The sequence below is a fragment of the Pan paniscus genome, chromosome 13 (genome assembly GCF_029289425.2).
Source record: "Pan paniscus chromosome 13, NHGRI_mPanPan1-v2.0_pri, whole genome shotgun sequence".
Taxonomy (NCBI): Eukaryota; Metazoa; Chordata; class Mammalia; order Primates; family Hominidae; genus Pan; species Pan paniscus.
This window is the reverse complement of record NC_073262.2, coordinates 75,847,685-75,861,985: the sequence shown is the minus strand read 5'-3', so window position 1 is coordinate 75,861,985 and position 14,301 is coordinate 75,847,685. Positions and strand designations below refer to the sequence as shown.

The window sequence follows — 14,301 nt, the reverse complement described above, 5'->3', positions numbered from 1 at the left end:
TCCGCTACCAACTACCTTCTAAATCTGCCAAAGTTCTGAGTAAAATTTGTGGTTTTCATCTGGTTGTCTGCAGGTACCCAACTGCAGATTCTGATGTCCAGTTACCAAAGTTCTGGATGTCTATGGTTACCTGGCTGCAGCTTGGCTTTTTCTCAGTACCCATTCCAACAAGACCTGGGAGTGGATGTGGGGTAGTGGTGGGGAGAACTGGGAGGACTGATTAGTTACGGTTGGTAAATAATTTTATGATCTTCAGATAAAAAAGTATACAGTAGTTACAAAGTATTTCATTCCTTTTACAAGGATAAATCTTTGAGATAATCTGTATTTCAACATACTCCAAAATTCTTTCCATCATATTTATAGAGCTTTATTATTTTGAATATAAAATTATACTTTAAAGACACATTTTATGGTTACCACTTTAGTAGTTTTTGACTCTTTCTGTATTTACGTATTGTCTACCCCTTTAGAATAAAAAAAGGATGATTTTCTACTAAAATATATCCTCTTTATTTCTCAAGTTGTTTTTTCTAACTAATGGCAGAAATAGCCTCCCCCTCACCTCCAAATCAAATAGGCTTCTTTTTAAAATGAACAATGCATTGAAAATAATTTAATAAGAGGCTTTGGCTTTTTAAAGCATATAGAGAGGTTAATTTTTAAATCTTTATTCTTCTACTATTTTAATTATGACATATTGAAGAATCATGAAAGGACAAAGAAAATTTAAACTCTTGCCTTTTAATGATATCACTGAATGATATCACTGAAGAGTCAAGTTAACACAAGTATTAGTAATTATGTGATCTTAAATAAGATGTAACTGGGAAAAGGAAATTTCTCTTCTGATAAGAAGTTCTACATCCCTCAAACTGCAAAAATTCAATAGTTACAACTTGGGTAGCATTTAATAATCTATATGACTGGATTTCATAGTTACCTCTCTCTTGCTTTAGAATCAAATTCCTTAATAATTTTTCAGGTAGAATCTGTATAATTACTATTACTGGTAGAGATAGTTTCTACACTTGCTGACAAGTAAGGATTTCAAAAAACAAGACTCAAATACAAAAGCTTTAAATATAGGCACTTTCCTTCCTCATGGAAGATTATAAGAAAAAAGTACCATAAAGTATTAGTGTACGATGCATAGTATACATTTAAATAATATTTCATATAAACAATAGTCATCACACACACATAAAATTCTATTTAATGTTTTTGTAGATCCATCTATAATTCTGCCTTATATTTATTGCAAACAATTAAGAAGGCTGAAAAATACTTTCATCAGGTGTACATTCAGGGTTTCCTTAAAAAAAGAATTGGCAGGTGTAACTGAGGAGACTTTTGGGGAGAACTGGAATGAGTGGTGACCATTTTGAAACTGGATTGGAGTTTATCTGCTTTAATTGTTCCTTTTAAGCATTGCTGATTAGCTTGCAGCAATTTCAGATATACTTGCTGGTCCACCCTCCATTATTCTCACATCTAGAAAGAAGAGAATCTTTTTTTGCGAGAAGATATTGTCTCAACAGCAATGATGCTGAGCAATGCCTATTTTAAAATGCATGAATCAACCTTTGCTTAAAATATTCATTTTCTGATTTCTCAACATATCATTGCTCCAGTGGATTCAATCATAGGTTAAACTGAAAGGTACATAGCTGAATTTGAAACAGAATCAACAAAAATCAAGCCTTCCTACTTAATCTCTTAAATTCTTAAGTTCTACACCCAGCTTATCAGAGAAAGCTGAAGTCATTCCTAAAGCCTTGATTTTTTTTTTTATGGGCCATCTTATAGGATTTTTAAATGTTAAGTATTACTTGCGTCCATAAACCTACAAGCCTCTTCCCTGCCTCACTCTTCTCACCTGAGGTCAAACACATTAGCCAGACAGGCAAAAGGGATTTTATTAATCTGCAGTTTTGGACACCATCAGTGGGTCCAATCCCATTCTCTCCTTCCCTTTTTTTTATTTTTATTTTTTTGAGACAGAGTCTCACTCAGTCGCCCAGGCTGGAGTGCAATGGCCCAATCTTGGCTCACCGCAACCTCCACCTCCCAGGTTCAAGTGATTCTCCTGCCTTAGCCTCCTGAGTAGCTGGGATTACAGGCATGCGCCACCACGCCTGGCTAAATTTGTATTTTTAGTAGAAACAGGGTTTCTCCATGTTGGTCAGGCTGGTTTTGAACTCCTGACCTCAGGTGATCCACCTTCCTCGGCTTCCCAAAGTGCTAGGATTATAGGCGTGAGCCACCGCGCCTGGCCTCTCCTTCCTTATTTTTAACTCTGGTACCAGTTTGCTACCTAATTTTTTTTTTTTTTTTTCCTAGACTGAGTCTCACTCTGGCTGGAGTGCAGTGGCTTGATGTTGGCTCACTGCAAACCTCTGGAGTTTGAGCGATTCTCTTGCCTCAGCCTCCCAAGGAGCTGGGACTATAGGCGAGTAGTGCACCACCATGCCCAGCTAATTTTTTGTATTTTTAGTAGAGACAGGGTTTTGCCTTGTTGGCCAGGCTGATCTCAAATTCCTGGCCTCAAGTGATCCACCCGCCTCAGACTCCCAAAGTGCTGGGATTATAGGCATGAGCCACTGCACCAGGCCCAGTTTGCTACCTAATTCGATTCCTTCTCTTCCTTGCCCTTCTGATGCAGAGCACTAAAGCACTCTTGAGAAAACACCAAGAATGACTCAGCTGATGTGGAGCCAAGAGACTTATCCCTCAGTCGGGATGATGTGGCATGTGGTTAAGGGGGTGCAGGGAGAAGAGTTTCCCAGGCTGGGAATCAGGGATGCTTAAGTAGAGCACAGCAGGAAGCAGAGTGACTGATGTTAGCTGTTTTGTTTGCTGTCTATCTATTCTAAGTGCCAATAAAGTAATAACATGGGTGTAACTGGCTGAGCACCCTAAATGCAAATGTGTGTAAGGTGATGTGCTGTAAGTTAAGTACTACCTATATATGCATTTACATTATTTAAGGGTATTTCCACAATGCTCAGGCAGCCTCCAATAAAGGCACATCACCTTGCTTACAGAGAGCTGGTCCTTGTGTTCTACTGACATACAGAGAAGTCACTATGATATTACATGAAAATATCTTTAAGAATATGAAAGTTTAAGCATGATTTGAGATGCCCGATGCATCAATACACAATTAAGCAAATTAACATAAAGTCTCAGGTACACCACCCTAAACACAGAGCTTATTATTTTTATAATGTAATGAGGCATCATTCAGCAGCAGCATCTAGCATGAAACTCAAAAAAATTTTTTTTCACTTTCCCTATTTGAAGAATTTGGTAGGTGTTGATGAAACTTAAAATAGACAATTCCCCAAAGGAAAGACTGCTACTTTTGGAAGTCACACAGTGAAATCAACGTATGAGTTGCTCCCCTTACTGAGTGCTAAATCACATTATATTTGCTTTGTAAAGAGATGCTTGTAGAGAATGGAGTAGTAAAATGTAGAGGAGTTAATTGCCCCAGGAAAATTCAGACACACTTTGTAGGGGTTGCTAGAATACAAATGTAACTATCGGTGTTCATTATTTAGATGAAGTTGTTTCCAAAGCAACTCTGACAGTTATAAATAAAGCCCAGAAATGTTCAGTTAGGAAAATGGAAAAAAAAAGATAAAAATAAATGAAGTTTGAATTGCTTTAGAAAGCATTCATCTATGCAAGAATGTATGAGAAAAAAGACTGGGCACCTTGTTTAGGGGTTTGGTGTATTAAAAATATTTAATTCCAACAGCGATGCCTAAGTAAGTTTACATTAAATGTAAAATAAAATCTGAATTGCTTTTACATGGCAGGACAAATAAAAAATTTTTTTGCAAGTGGTTTCTATTTTTAGCATATTATGTATACAAAATGAGTAGAACTAATCCTACAATAAATCATGTTTTCTGGATACTGAGTCTAAGTAGAGACTTTCAGAACAACAGAACTATGATTTTTCCATTTAATGTGTCAAGAAAGCTAGTCAATTATAATATCACAAAACATGACAAACATGTCTGCCCTGAAGCTACAACTAGATTTCGTGGATAGAAATAAAGTAGAGTCTTAAGAGGAAGAGAAAAGGAATTCAGGAGTGGAAAGGCAATGACCTAAAATATTATCTGTACCATCAGCTGTGGAATTCTTACTACTTTTGGTCTGGAAAAAGAACATCTAAAGACAGAATAAAACATTTTCTGATGTTAAGTCCCCATTTCAGGAGGGGAAAATGCACCCCACCAATTCTATAAGAATATACCAAATATTATTACCTTTGGCTACATCAGTGGCCCAGGTCATAATGTGATCCATATCCATCTCCTCACTTCTGTTACTGTTAATGTAATCATAGAGTGATCCCAGAGAAGCATATTCTATTTTAAAAGGAAAGATAAGCATATAATTAAAATCAAGATACATTTCAGAAATAAGACTTTATATTTTCATTGAGAAAATACATTAAAGAATTTAACAAAAGACATCAAAAATATATAAAAAATTGTTCCATGGTGTGGTTTCTAAAAGTTAATGTCATCCAGAAAAATATCTGTCAAACAAAAGACAGTAACATACGATGAATAGTAAACTTCAGTTGAGAATCAAAAGCCATTTAGCTGGAACTGAGAAACCCAAAGAGGTGTTGGAAGAATAAATTTGAAACAAAGGTATGTATATAAATAGGTATTTCTTTAAAAGTTGTTATTCTTATGAGATAGATATTAAATGCATAAATCAGACAGCTTAATGACAGTGTAAACAAATCAATTGTTGTCACATAAGGACTTAGAAGAGCTCTCAAAATTTAAGCACAAAAGGTCAAAAAAGTGAGAAAAATCCTTTAAAAATGAAGTATAAATTACATACCACAAACTCACCTGCAATAAGTATATTATTGGATGATTTTTAGTAAGTTCATAAAGTTGGGCAACCACCACCACAATCCAGTCTTAGAACCTTTCCATCACTACAAATAGTTCTCTTGTGCCAGTTTGCAGTTAATCATCACTCTCACACCAGCCCTACAATCTGCTTTTTCTCTCTACCAGTGTGCCTTTTCTGGATAGTTCATATAAACAGAATCATACAAATTGTTCCTTGTGTCTGACATCATTCCCTTAGCATAATGTCTTTATTTCTTTGTTTCTTTCTGGAGTCAGGGTCTCATTCTTTTGCCCAGGTTGGAGTGCAGTGGTGTGATCACAGCTTACTGCAGCCTTGATCTCGGCTCACTGTGGCCTCCACCTCCCAGGCTCAAGCAATCCTCCCACCTCAGCCTCCCAAGTAGCTGGGACTACAGGCACATACCACCATGCTGAGGCTGATTTTTTTTTTTTTTTTTCGGTAGAGATGAGGTCTTGCTGTGTTGCTTAGGGTAATCTCAAACTCCTGAGCTCAAGCAGTCCCACCTGTCTCAGCCTCCCAAAGTGCTGGGATTACAGGCTTGAGCCACTGCGCCTGGCCGCATAATGTTTTCAAAGTTCACTCAAGTGGTAAGCGTATAAGAAGACTTCAATTCTGTTTTATTGCCGAATACTATTCTGTTGTATGGATATACTACATTTGGTTTATTCAGTCCCCAGTTGATAGACATTTGGATTGTTCCCAGTTTTTGGCTATTATGAATAATGCTCCTATGAACATTTGTGTACATGTCTATGTGTGTAAATATGTTAATTTTTCTTGGGTAGATTTCAGGGACTGATATTGCAGGTCCATATGGTAAGTTTATGTCTAACTTTTAAAGAAACTATCAATCTGTTTTCCAAAGAGGCTCTACCATTTTATATTCCTGCCAGCAATGTATGAGGGTTTCAGTTTCTCCACATCCTCACCAACATTTGATATTGTCTTTTTTTTTTTTTCTGAGAAAGGGGTCTTGCTATGGTGCCTTGGCTAGTCTCAAACTTCAAACTCCTGTTGTCAAACAGTCCTTCCCTGCCATCCTCTGCCTCACAAGTAGCTGGGATTACAGGTGCATGTGACTGTGCCCAGCAGTATTGTCTGTTTTTTTGATTATGGCCATTGTAGTGGGTATAACACTAGTGGTATCTCACAGTGCTTTTAATTTGCATTTCCCTAGTGACTAACAAAGTTGGGCATCTTTTTATGTGCCTATTAGCCCCTTTTATATATTCTTAAGCAAAATATCTATTCAAATCTTTTGTCCATTTTTACACCGGGTTGTTTTATTGAGTTCTAATAATTTTTTTTAGTTCTAGATACAAGTCCTTTGTCATATATATGATTTGCAAATATTTTTTCCCAGTTTGTCATTTGTCTTTTCATTCTCTTAAGATCATGTTTCAAAGAGCAGAAATTGTTAATTTTTATAAATTCCAATTTCTCAATTTTTCTATTATGGCTGTGCTTTTGGTATCATTTCTAAGAACTCTTTGCTTAACCCCAAAGCATGAAGATTTTCTCCTATTTTTCTTTTGAGAGTTTATAGTTTAACCCTTATACTTAGGCTTATGATCCATTTTGAGTTCATTTCATTTTTATGTATGGTCTGAGGTGTGGCTCTAATTTTTTTTTTTTTTTTTTTTGGCATATGGATTTATTTTTGAGACAAGGTCTCACTCTGTTGCCCAGGCTTGAGTGCAGTGGCACACTCTTGGCTCCCTGCAGCCTCAACCTCCTGGGCTCAAGCAATCCTCCCACCTCAGCCTCTCTAGTAGCTGGGACTACAGGTGCACATCACCACGCTGGCTAATTTTTGTTTGTATTTTTTGTACAGATGGGATTTTGTCATGTTGCTCAGGCTGGTCTTGAACTCCTGGGCTCAAGCGATCCTCTCACCTCAGCCTTCTACAGTGCTGGAATTACAGGCGTGAGCCACCACACCCGGCCCTGGCATATCAATTTCTAATTGTCTCAGCAATCAAAGACTGCCTTGGCATCTTTGTTGAAAATCCATTGCCAATCAATGTGAGGCTTTTTCCCTAGAATTTTAATTGTGTTCCTTTGGTCTATATCCCTGTAGATATTGTGCCAATATTGTATTATGTTGATTACTACAGATTTATAAGTTTTGAAATGAGGCAGTCTAAGTCCTCAAAGTTAGTTCTTTCTCAAAATTGGTTTGGCTATTTCTAGGTCTTTTGCATTACCATGTAAATTTTAGGATTGGCTTGTTAATTTCTAAAAAAAAGTCTGCTGGGATTTGGATAGGAATTGTGTGGAATTTATAGATCATTTTGGGGAGAACTGCCCTCTTGACAACACTGAATCTTCTAAACCATAAATATGTAAATGTCTATTTGTTTAGATCTTTAATTTTCTCAGCAATTTTTGTACTTTTCATTGTACAAGTCTTATACTTATTTTGTTAAATTTATACCCAACTATTTTATTCTTTTTGATGCTACTGTAAATGGAATTCTTTCTTAATTTAATTTTTAGGTTGTTCACTCTCAGTATATAGAAATACAATAGATTTTTAAATGCTGATCTTGCATCCTGTGACCCTTCTAAACATGTTTGTTAGTTTTAGTAGCTTTTGTGTGTGTGTGTGTGTGTGTGTGTGTGTGTGTGTGTGTGTGTGTGCATTCCTTAGGATTTTCTACCTATAGGTTGTCAGATAAGATAGTTTTATTTCTTCCTTTCCAATCTGGATGCCTATTACTTCTTTCTTGCCTGATCACACTGGCTAAAACCTTCAGTACAATGTTGAATAGATGTCAGAGTAGAACTTCTTTGCCTTGTTCCCAGTCTTGGGGAGAAAACATTCAGCTTTTCATCGTGGAATAAGATATTAGCTGTGGGTTTTTGTAGATGCTCTTTATCAGGTTGGAAAAATTCCCTTTTATTCCTAGTCTGTTGAGATTTCTTTTTTTAAACTTTTTTTTTTTTTGAGATGGAGTCTCACTCTGTCACCCAGGCTGGAGTGCAGTGGTGCAAACTCGACTCACTACAAGCTCCGCCTCCAGGTTCACACCATTCTCCTGCCTCAGCCTCCTGAGAAGCTGGGACTATAGGCACCTGCCACCATGCCCAGCTAATTTTTTGTGTTTTTAGTAGAGACGGGGTTTCACTGTGTCAGCCAGGATGGTCTCAATCTCCTGACCTTGTGATCCGCCCACCTCGGCCTCCCAAAGTGCTGGGATTACAGGTGTGAGCCACCGTGCCCGGCAGATATTTCTTATTATCAGTGAGTGTTGTCTGTCAAATGTTTTTTCTGAATCTTGAAATGATCATATAGGGTTTTTATCTTCTATTCTATGATTTTATTGTTTATTATGGTACCTTACATTGACTGATTTCAGATGTTAAGCCAACCTTCCATTTCTGGGATAAATTCTAATTGGAATTTATAATCTTCTTTATGGGTGGCTGGATTCAGTATGCTAATATGATTAAGAATTTTTACATCTATATTCATGAAGAATATTGGTCTGTCGCTTTCTTATGTCTCTGTATGACTTTGGTATCAGAATAATACTGCTTGTTCATATAGAATATTGGCATCTATTTTCTGAAAGAGTATGGGAAGAATTGATGTTATCTCTTCTATAAACATTTTATAGAATTCACCAGTGAAATCATCTTGGCCTGGGATTTTCTTTATGGAAATATTTAAAATTACTAATTCAATTATTATTATTTTTTGAAACAGTCTTGCTCTGTTGCCCAGGCTGGAGTGCAGTTGCATGATCTTAGCTCACAGCAGCCTCCGCCTCCTGGGTTCAAGCAATTCTCATGCCTCAGCCTCCTGAGTAGCTGGGACTATAGGGGTGTGCCACCACGCCTGGCTAATTTTTGTATTTTTAGTAGAGATGGGGTTTCGCTATGATGGCCAGGCTGGTCTCAAACTCCTGGCCTCAAGTGATCTGCCTGCCTTGGCCTCCGCAAGTGCTAAGATTACAGGCTGGAGCCACTGCGCCCAGCCTAATTCAATTTTTAAATTATAGGTCTATTCAGATCTTCTGTTTTGATAATTTGTATCTTTTAAGAAAATTGTTCACTGCATCTAAATTATCTAATTTATTGGCATAAAGACTGTCATAACATTTCTTTATAATCCTTATAAACTTCTGCAGGAGCCATAGCACTGCTCTTTCTTTCATTCCTGATTTTGCTAATCTTTATCTTCTCTTTTTTCTTGATCAATCTAGTTAAAGGCTTGTCAAATTTATTAATCTTTTCAAAGACTAAACTTTCAGTCTAGTCTTTAGATTAATAAATCCTTTAGTCTTTGGAAAGATTAACAAATCTAATAAACTGATTTTTGCTATTGCTTTTCTGTTTTCTGTTTTATTGAGCTCTGTTCTAATCTTTATTATTTCCTTTCATTGACTCACTTTGGTTTTAATTGGTCCTTCTTTCTGTAGTTTCTTCAGGTTGAGGCTCAGGTTATCCACTTCAGACTTTTCTTCTTTTTGATATAGGTGTTGAAAGCTATACATTTCCTTCTAAATAGTGCCTTATCTGCATTCTATAATTTTAATATTCTATAATTTTGATATGTTACATTTTCATTTTCTTTCACTCCAAAATATTTAAAAATCTACTTTGATTTCTGGACGGGTGTGGTGGCTCACGCCTGTAATCCCAACACTTTGGGAGGCTGAGGCAGGTGGATCACCTGAGGTCAGGAGTTCCAAACCAGCCTGGCCAACATGGTGAAACCCCATCTTTACTAAAAATACAAAAAATCAGCCGGGCATGGTGGCTACTCGGGAGGCCGAGGCAGGAGAATCGCTTGAACCTGGGAGGTGGAGGTTGCAGTGAGCCGAGATGATGGCGCCACTACACTCCAGCCTGGGTGACAGAATGAGACTTCATCTCAAAAAAAAAAAAAAAAAAAATCTATTGTGATTTCTTCTTTGACCCAGTAGGTATTTAGCTGTGTGTTGCCTAATTTCCAAAATTTGGGAATTTTCCAGATTTCCTTTTGTTGTTAATTTCAATTTTAATTGCATTGTGATTAGAAAACACATTGTATGGTATCAGTCCTCTTAGATGAACTGAGATTTATTTTATGGCCTCCCTTATGATGTATTCTGGAGAATGTTCCATGTGTACTTGAAAAAATATGTATTCTTTACATGTGAGTTAGGTAGAGTTGGCTGAGAGTGTTCTTCAAGTCTTCTATATCCCATTTTATTTTCTGTCTAGCTGTTCTATCAATTATTGAGAGTGGAATACTGAAATCAGTTACTGGTGAATTGCCTATTTCTCCTTTTAATTCAGTTAGTTTTGCTTCACATACTTTGAGACCTGTTTTAGGTGTGTATATATTTCCAATTGCTATGTCTTTCTGATGTCTTGATCCTTTTATCATTTTGAAATGGTTCTATTTATCTCAAGTAATATTTCTTATCTTTGCTGTATTTTGTCTGAAATTTAATATAGTTACTCCAGCTCTCTGGTGCTTACTGTCTGCATGGCATATCTTTTTCTATCTTCTTACTTTTAACCTATTTGTATCTTTGAATCTACGATATGTCTCTTGTAGAGAGTACATAATTGGATCTTGTTATTTTTTAATCTGATCCGACAATCTCTGCCTTTTGATTGAAGTGTTTAGAACATCTACATATAATGTGATTATTGATACAGCTGGGTTTACATTTGCCATGTTTTCTTCATGTCCCCTGTCCTTCTCAGTCTCCTGTTCCTTTATTGTCCTCTTTTGCAATAAAAAATTTTAATCTATCATTTAAATCCTTGATTGATTTTTATTATATTTATTGAATGACTTTCTTAGCAGTAGTTCAAGGGATCATAAAATGTATCTTAATTTAACACAATCTACCTCAGTTTAATACTAATCTAATTACAATAAAATATAGAAGATTTTCTCCAATATAACTCCATTCCCTCCCTTATCCTTTATGCTACTGTTGTGATATATTAATATATCTACATACATTTTAAAGTTAACAAAAGTGAACAAAAACGTATTGCTTTATACAATGTTATGTTTTTATTTTTATTCATCATTATCTTTATTTTAAAGGTAGAAAAACCATAAGTTGAATGGTAATAAAAAACAAAAATAAAAGTAGGAAAACTGAGGCATTTCATGAAAAGTGAAATCCATTGTACAATGCATAATATAGTCAAAGATCTTGAAATTAAATTGGTGTCTTAACTATTATTTCTTACCTTTAACCAATAAACATTATTTTTCTTTAAAGGAGATAAAAAGATTATTCATTAAATATAGTGAAAATAAACATCATTAATTAAACACTATATCTCGCTAACCTCTTTACATCCATTAACACTCTGTAGTAAAAATAATACTGGTTTTTGCTGTGGCTTCATATTTCTTTAAAATATTAACTAAAATAGATTTCTGATTTGGGAAACATGATAACCAGTGCCATTTGGTCTTAAAAAGAATTGTATCTTAATCACCAAGACAAGACAGCAAGAAAACAATGACATGGTCACTTGAAGATTCTCTCAGTCTACTCTTCACCATCTAGTCAAACACCCATAAATTAATTCCAGCAAAACGCCTAAGAAATTCATCGATCAACCTCCAAAGCACATCAGAGAAAGTGCTAATATAGTGAACAGTAAAAACAACAATGGCAGCAGAACATCTTATTTAAACTTTTGAGATGATAAAACAGTAGAGAACTGGGAACTCTTTGGAATTTTTTTCTTGTTTTGGTTAAGAAGATCATTAATACTTTATAAACTTCATACATATGGCCCACTGTAAGGTTTAAAGAATAAAAGGTTTAATAGAATAAGCAAGAGAATGCCATAAAACCCTTGAAATAAGAAACACTGCTAACTTTTACAAACACAAAGTTCCTCACGTTTCAATCAAGTTTAGTCAGCCCTCGTTATTCATAAGGACAAGTAGGCCAGTTTACAGACAAGCGGCACCCTACGAATGGCTCTTAGGCATGACACAGTTCTTAAGATAAATATGTTTACACTTGGAACAGTCATGTGGATATTATAAAGATGGCAACTGCAGTCCTGTAAAACTATACCTAAGAAAAGAATGAGTCAACTTATATTCAGATACTTCTAAAATCCCTCATATTTTAAGATGCTCTCTCCATTAATTTATTTGAACAACAAAATACTGTTTGGGGAAAAATATATAAGTCTGAGATGACCTCAATCAAAGCTAGTTTTTCAAAGCTTATAAAGGTCACCTATATGAATAAGACAAAAGAGAGGGAGGGAAGTAGGGAGGGGCAACAAAATTTAACACAGAGCAATTATTCCTGGAACTATGAACTCTCAATTCCAACTGCGGGATGTCACTGAAAACAAGTCTTCTAAAGATCACTTTGAAAAGCTGTCAGTTATGACTACAAATATAGCATATGGGACTAAAATATTCAACAATCCTAATGTTATGCCATTGGGTACTTGTAGCTTGAGATAAATATCCAGAGATAGTATAATACAGAGATTTCCCCAAAGCATGATATTTCAAACATCTTACACTACAGTGAAGACATTGTACTCCAAAAACCATGTTAACTTTAAAAAGTCATTCTAATGATGATGAAGACATGGAATACCATTTGACCCAGCAATCCCATTACTGGGTATATACCCAAAGGATTATAAATCATTCTACTATAAAGACACACACACACATATGTTTATTGCGGCACTATTCACAATAACAATGACTTGGAACCAACCCAAATGCCCATCAATGATAGACTGGATAAAGAAAATGTGGCACATATACAACATGGAATACTATGCAGCCATAAAAAAGGATGAGTTCATGTCCTTTGCAGGGACATGGATGAAACTGAAACCATCATTCTCAGCAAACTAACACAGGAACAGAAAACCAAACACCACATGTTCTCACTCATAAGTGCGAGTTGAACAATGAGAACACATGGACACAGGGAGGGGAACATCACACACCAGGGCCTGTCGGGGGCGTTTATTTAATGCTAGGGGAGGGAGAGCATTAGGAAAAATACCTAATGTAGATGACAGGTTGATGCGTGCAGCAAACCACCATGGCACATGTATACCTATGTAACAAACCTGCACATTCTGCACATGTATCCCAGAATTTAAAGTATAATAAAAAAGATACATGATTAAATAAAAGTTTCATGACTTTGAAGTTGCAAGAAAGGCAACATTATTACCTTTATTTCATATAAAATGTCATCTTTAGGTACGTGGATAGCTAAACTAACATATTAACTATTTTAAATAAGCATTTAATTCTTTCATCCTTTTGGTTTTCCCATTGGAAATTGTGGACTCACTATATACACATATAGTTACATGCTTTTCAAACCACTTCTCCATAGAAAGTAGTTTACTGGATTTTAGTATAAAGTATTTGTTTCATTTTTTTTGAAGTCATTAAGAACCACATTAAGCAAAAATTTCCTTTTCATTTATAAGATGATTCTTCCCTTTGAGTTTTACGGTGATAATAGCTGGCTTTGAAAAATGTAAACATAATATCAGTATTGTTGAACTGTTGAAACGAATACCATTACCACGAAATCTCTTTGTAATAAAATGTCACCAAGACCAAGCTTCATTTAAATTATAACTAATAGAATAAATTTACGCAAATGTCTGAAATGTGTTATAACAAAATGTGACATTTGTCTCTAATTGACTAATAAAAAAAGACTAGCACAATATCAAAACATGCAAATTAGATGTATCTGTGCTTAAAATAAATCAAGATCAAGTTAAGGGAAATGAGATTGGGCACTTAAAAATTAGTATGTTTTCCTTGGCTGGGTTTAATGAGAATTTGGGCCTGCTGAGAAATCATGCAGAACTAGTCTCCTCTCTTAGACGAGTAATAGAGGCTAACGCAGAACAGGTAACTTAAGAGATCAGCCCCTGAGAACAAAGCAATTTCCAGGCATCTGGGATCCTAAATCACTTCTCACCGGAACCCTGGGACCCAGTCTGCCACCCTTTCTTTACTCTTAGATTACCAGATACTTTGGGTGTGGGTTCCTCTCCAATCTGGCTTGCTACAAAAGAGCTACATGGTCTGGTATCCAGCAACTCCTTCCTTCATCTCCCAGGAGCTCCCCCTGCCCTCACGTATTTATGTTTTACACAGACACACACACACACACACACACACACACACACACACAGAAATAAAAGAATGGGAGTAGTACAGAATGAAGAGGTTTCCAAAGATCAAAGAAAAGATGATCCAGGCTGGGCGCGGTGGCTCACACCTGTAATCCCAGCCCTTTGGGAGGCTGAGGCAGGCGGATCATGAGGTCAAGAGACTATCCTGCCCAACATGGTGAAACCCCGTCTCTACTAAAAATACAAAAATTAGCTGGGCAT

General features: G+C 36.1%; 1 protein-coding gene across 3 annotated transcripts in view; it reads right to left on the bottom strand.

Moving 5' to 3' along the window:
- Positions 1–14,301, bottom strand: part of MAP3K20 (mitogen-activated protein kinase kinase kinase 20) — a 193,358-nt gene that overhangs the window by 80,250 nt on the left and 98,807 nt on the right. For all 3 annotated transcript variants that reach the window (XM_055108786.2, XM_034954519.3, XM_034954521.3), the window contains one exon: positions 4,287–4,388. In XM_055108786.2, coding sequence (XP_054964761.1) covers positions 4,287–4,332 — 46 coding nt within the window. In that variant the 5' untranslated portion in view covers positions 4,333–4,388. The remainder of the gene's footprint in view (positions 1–4,286; positions 4,389–14,301) is intronic.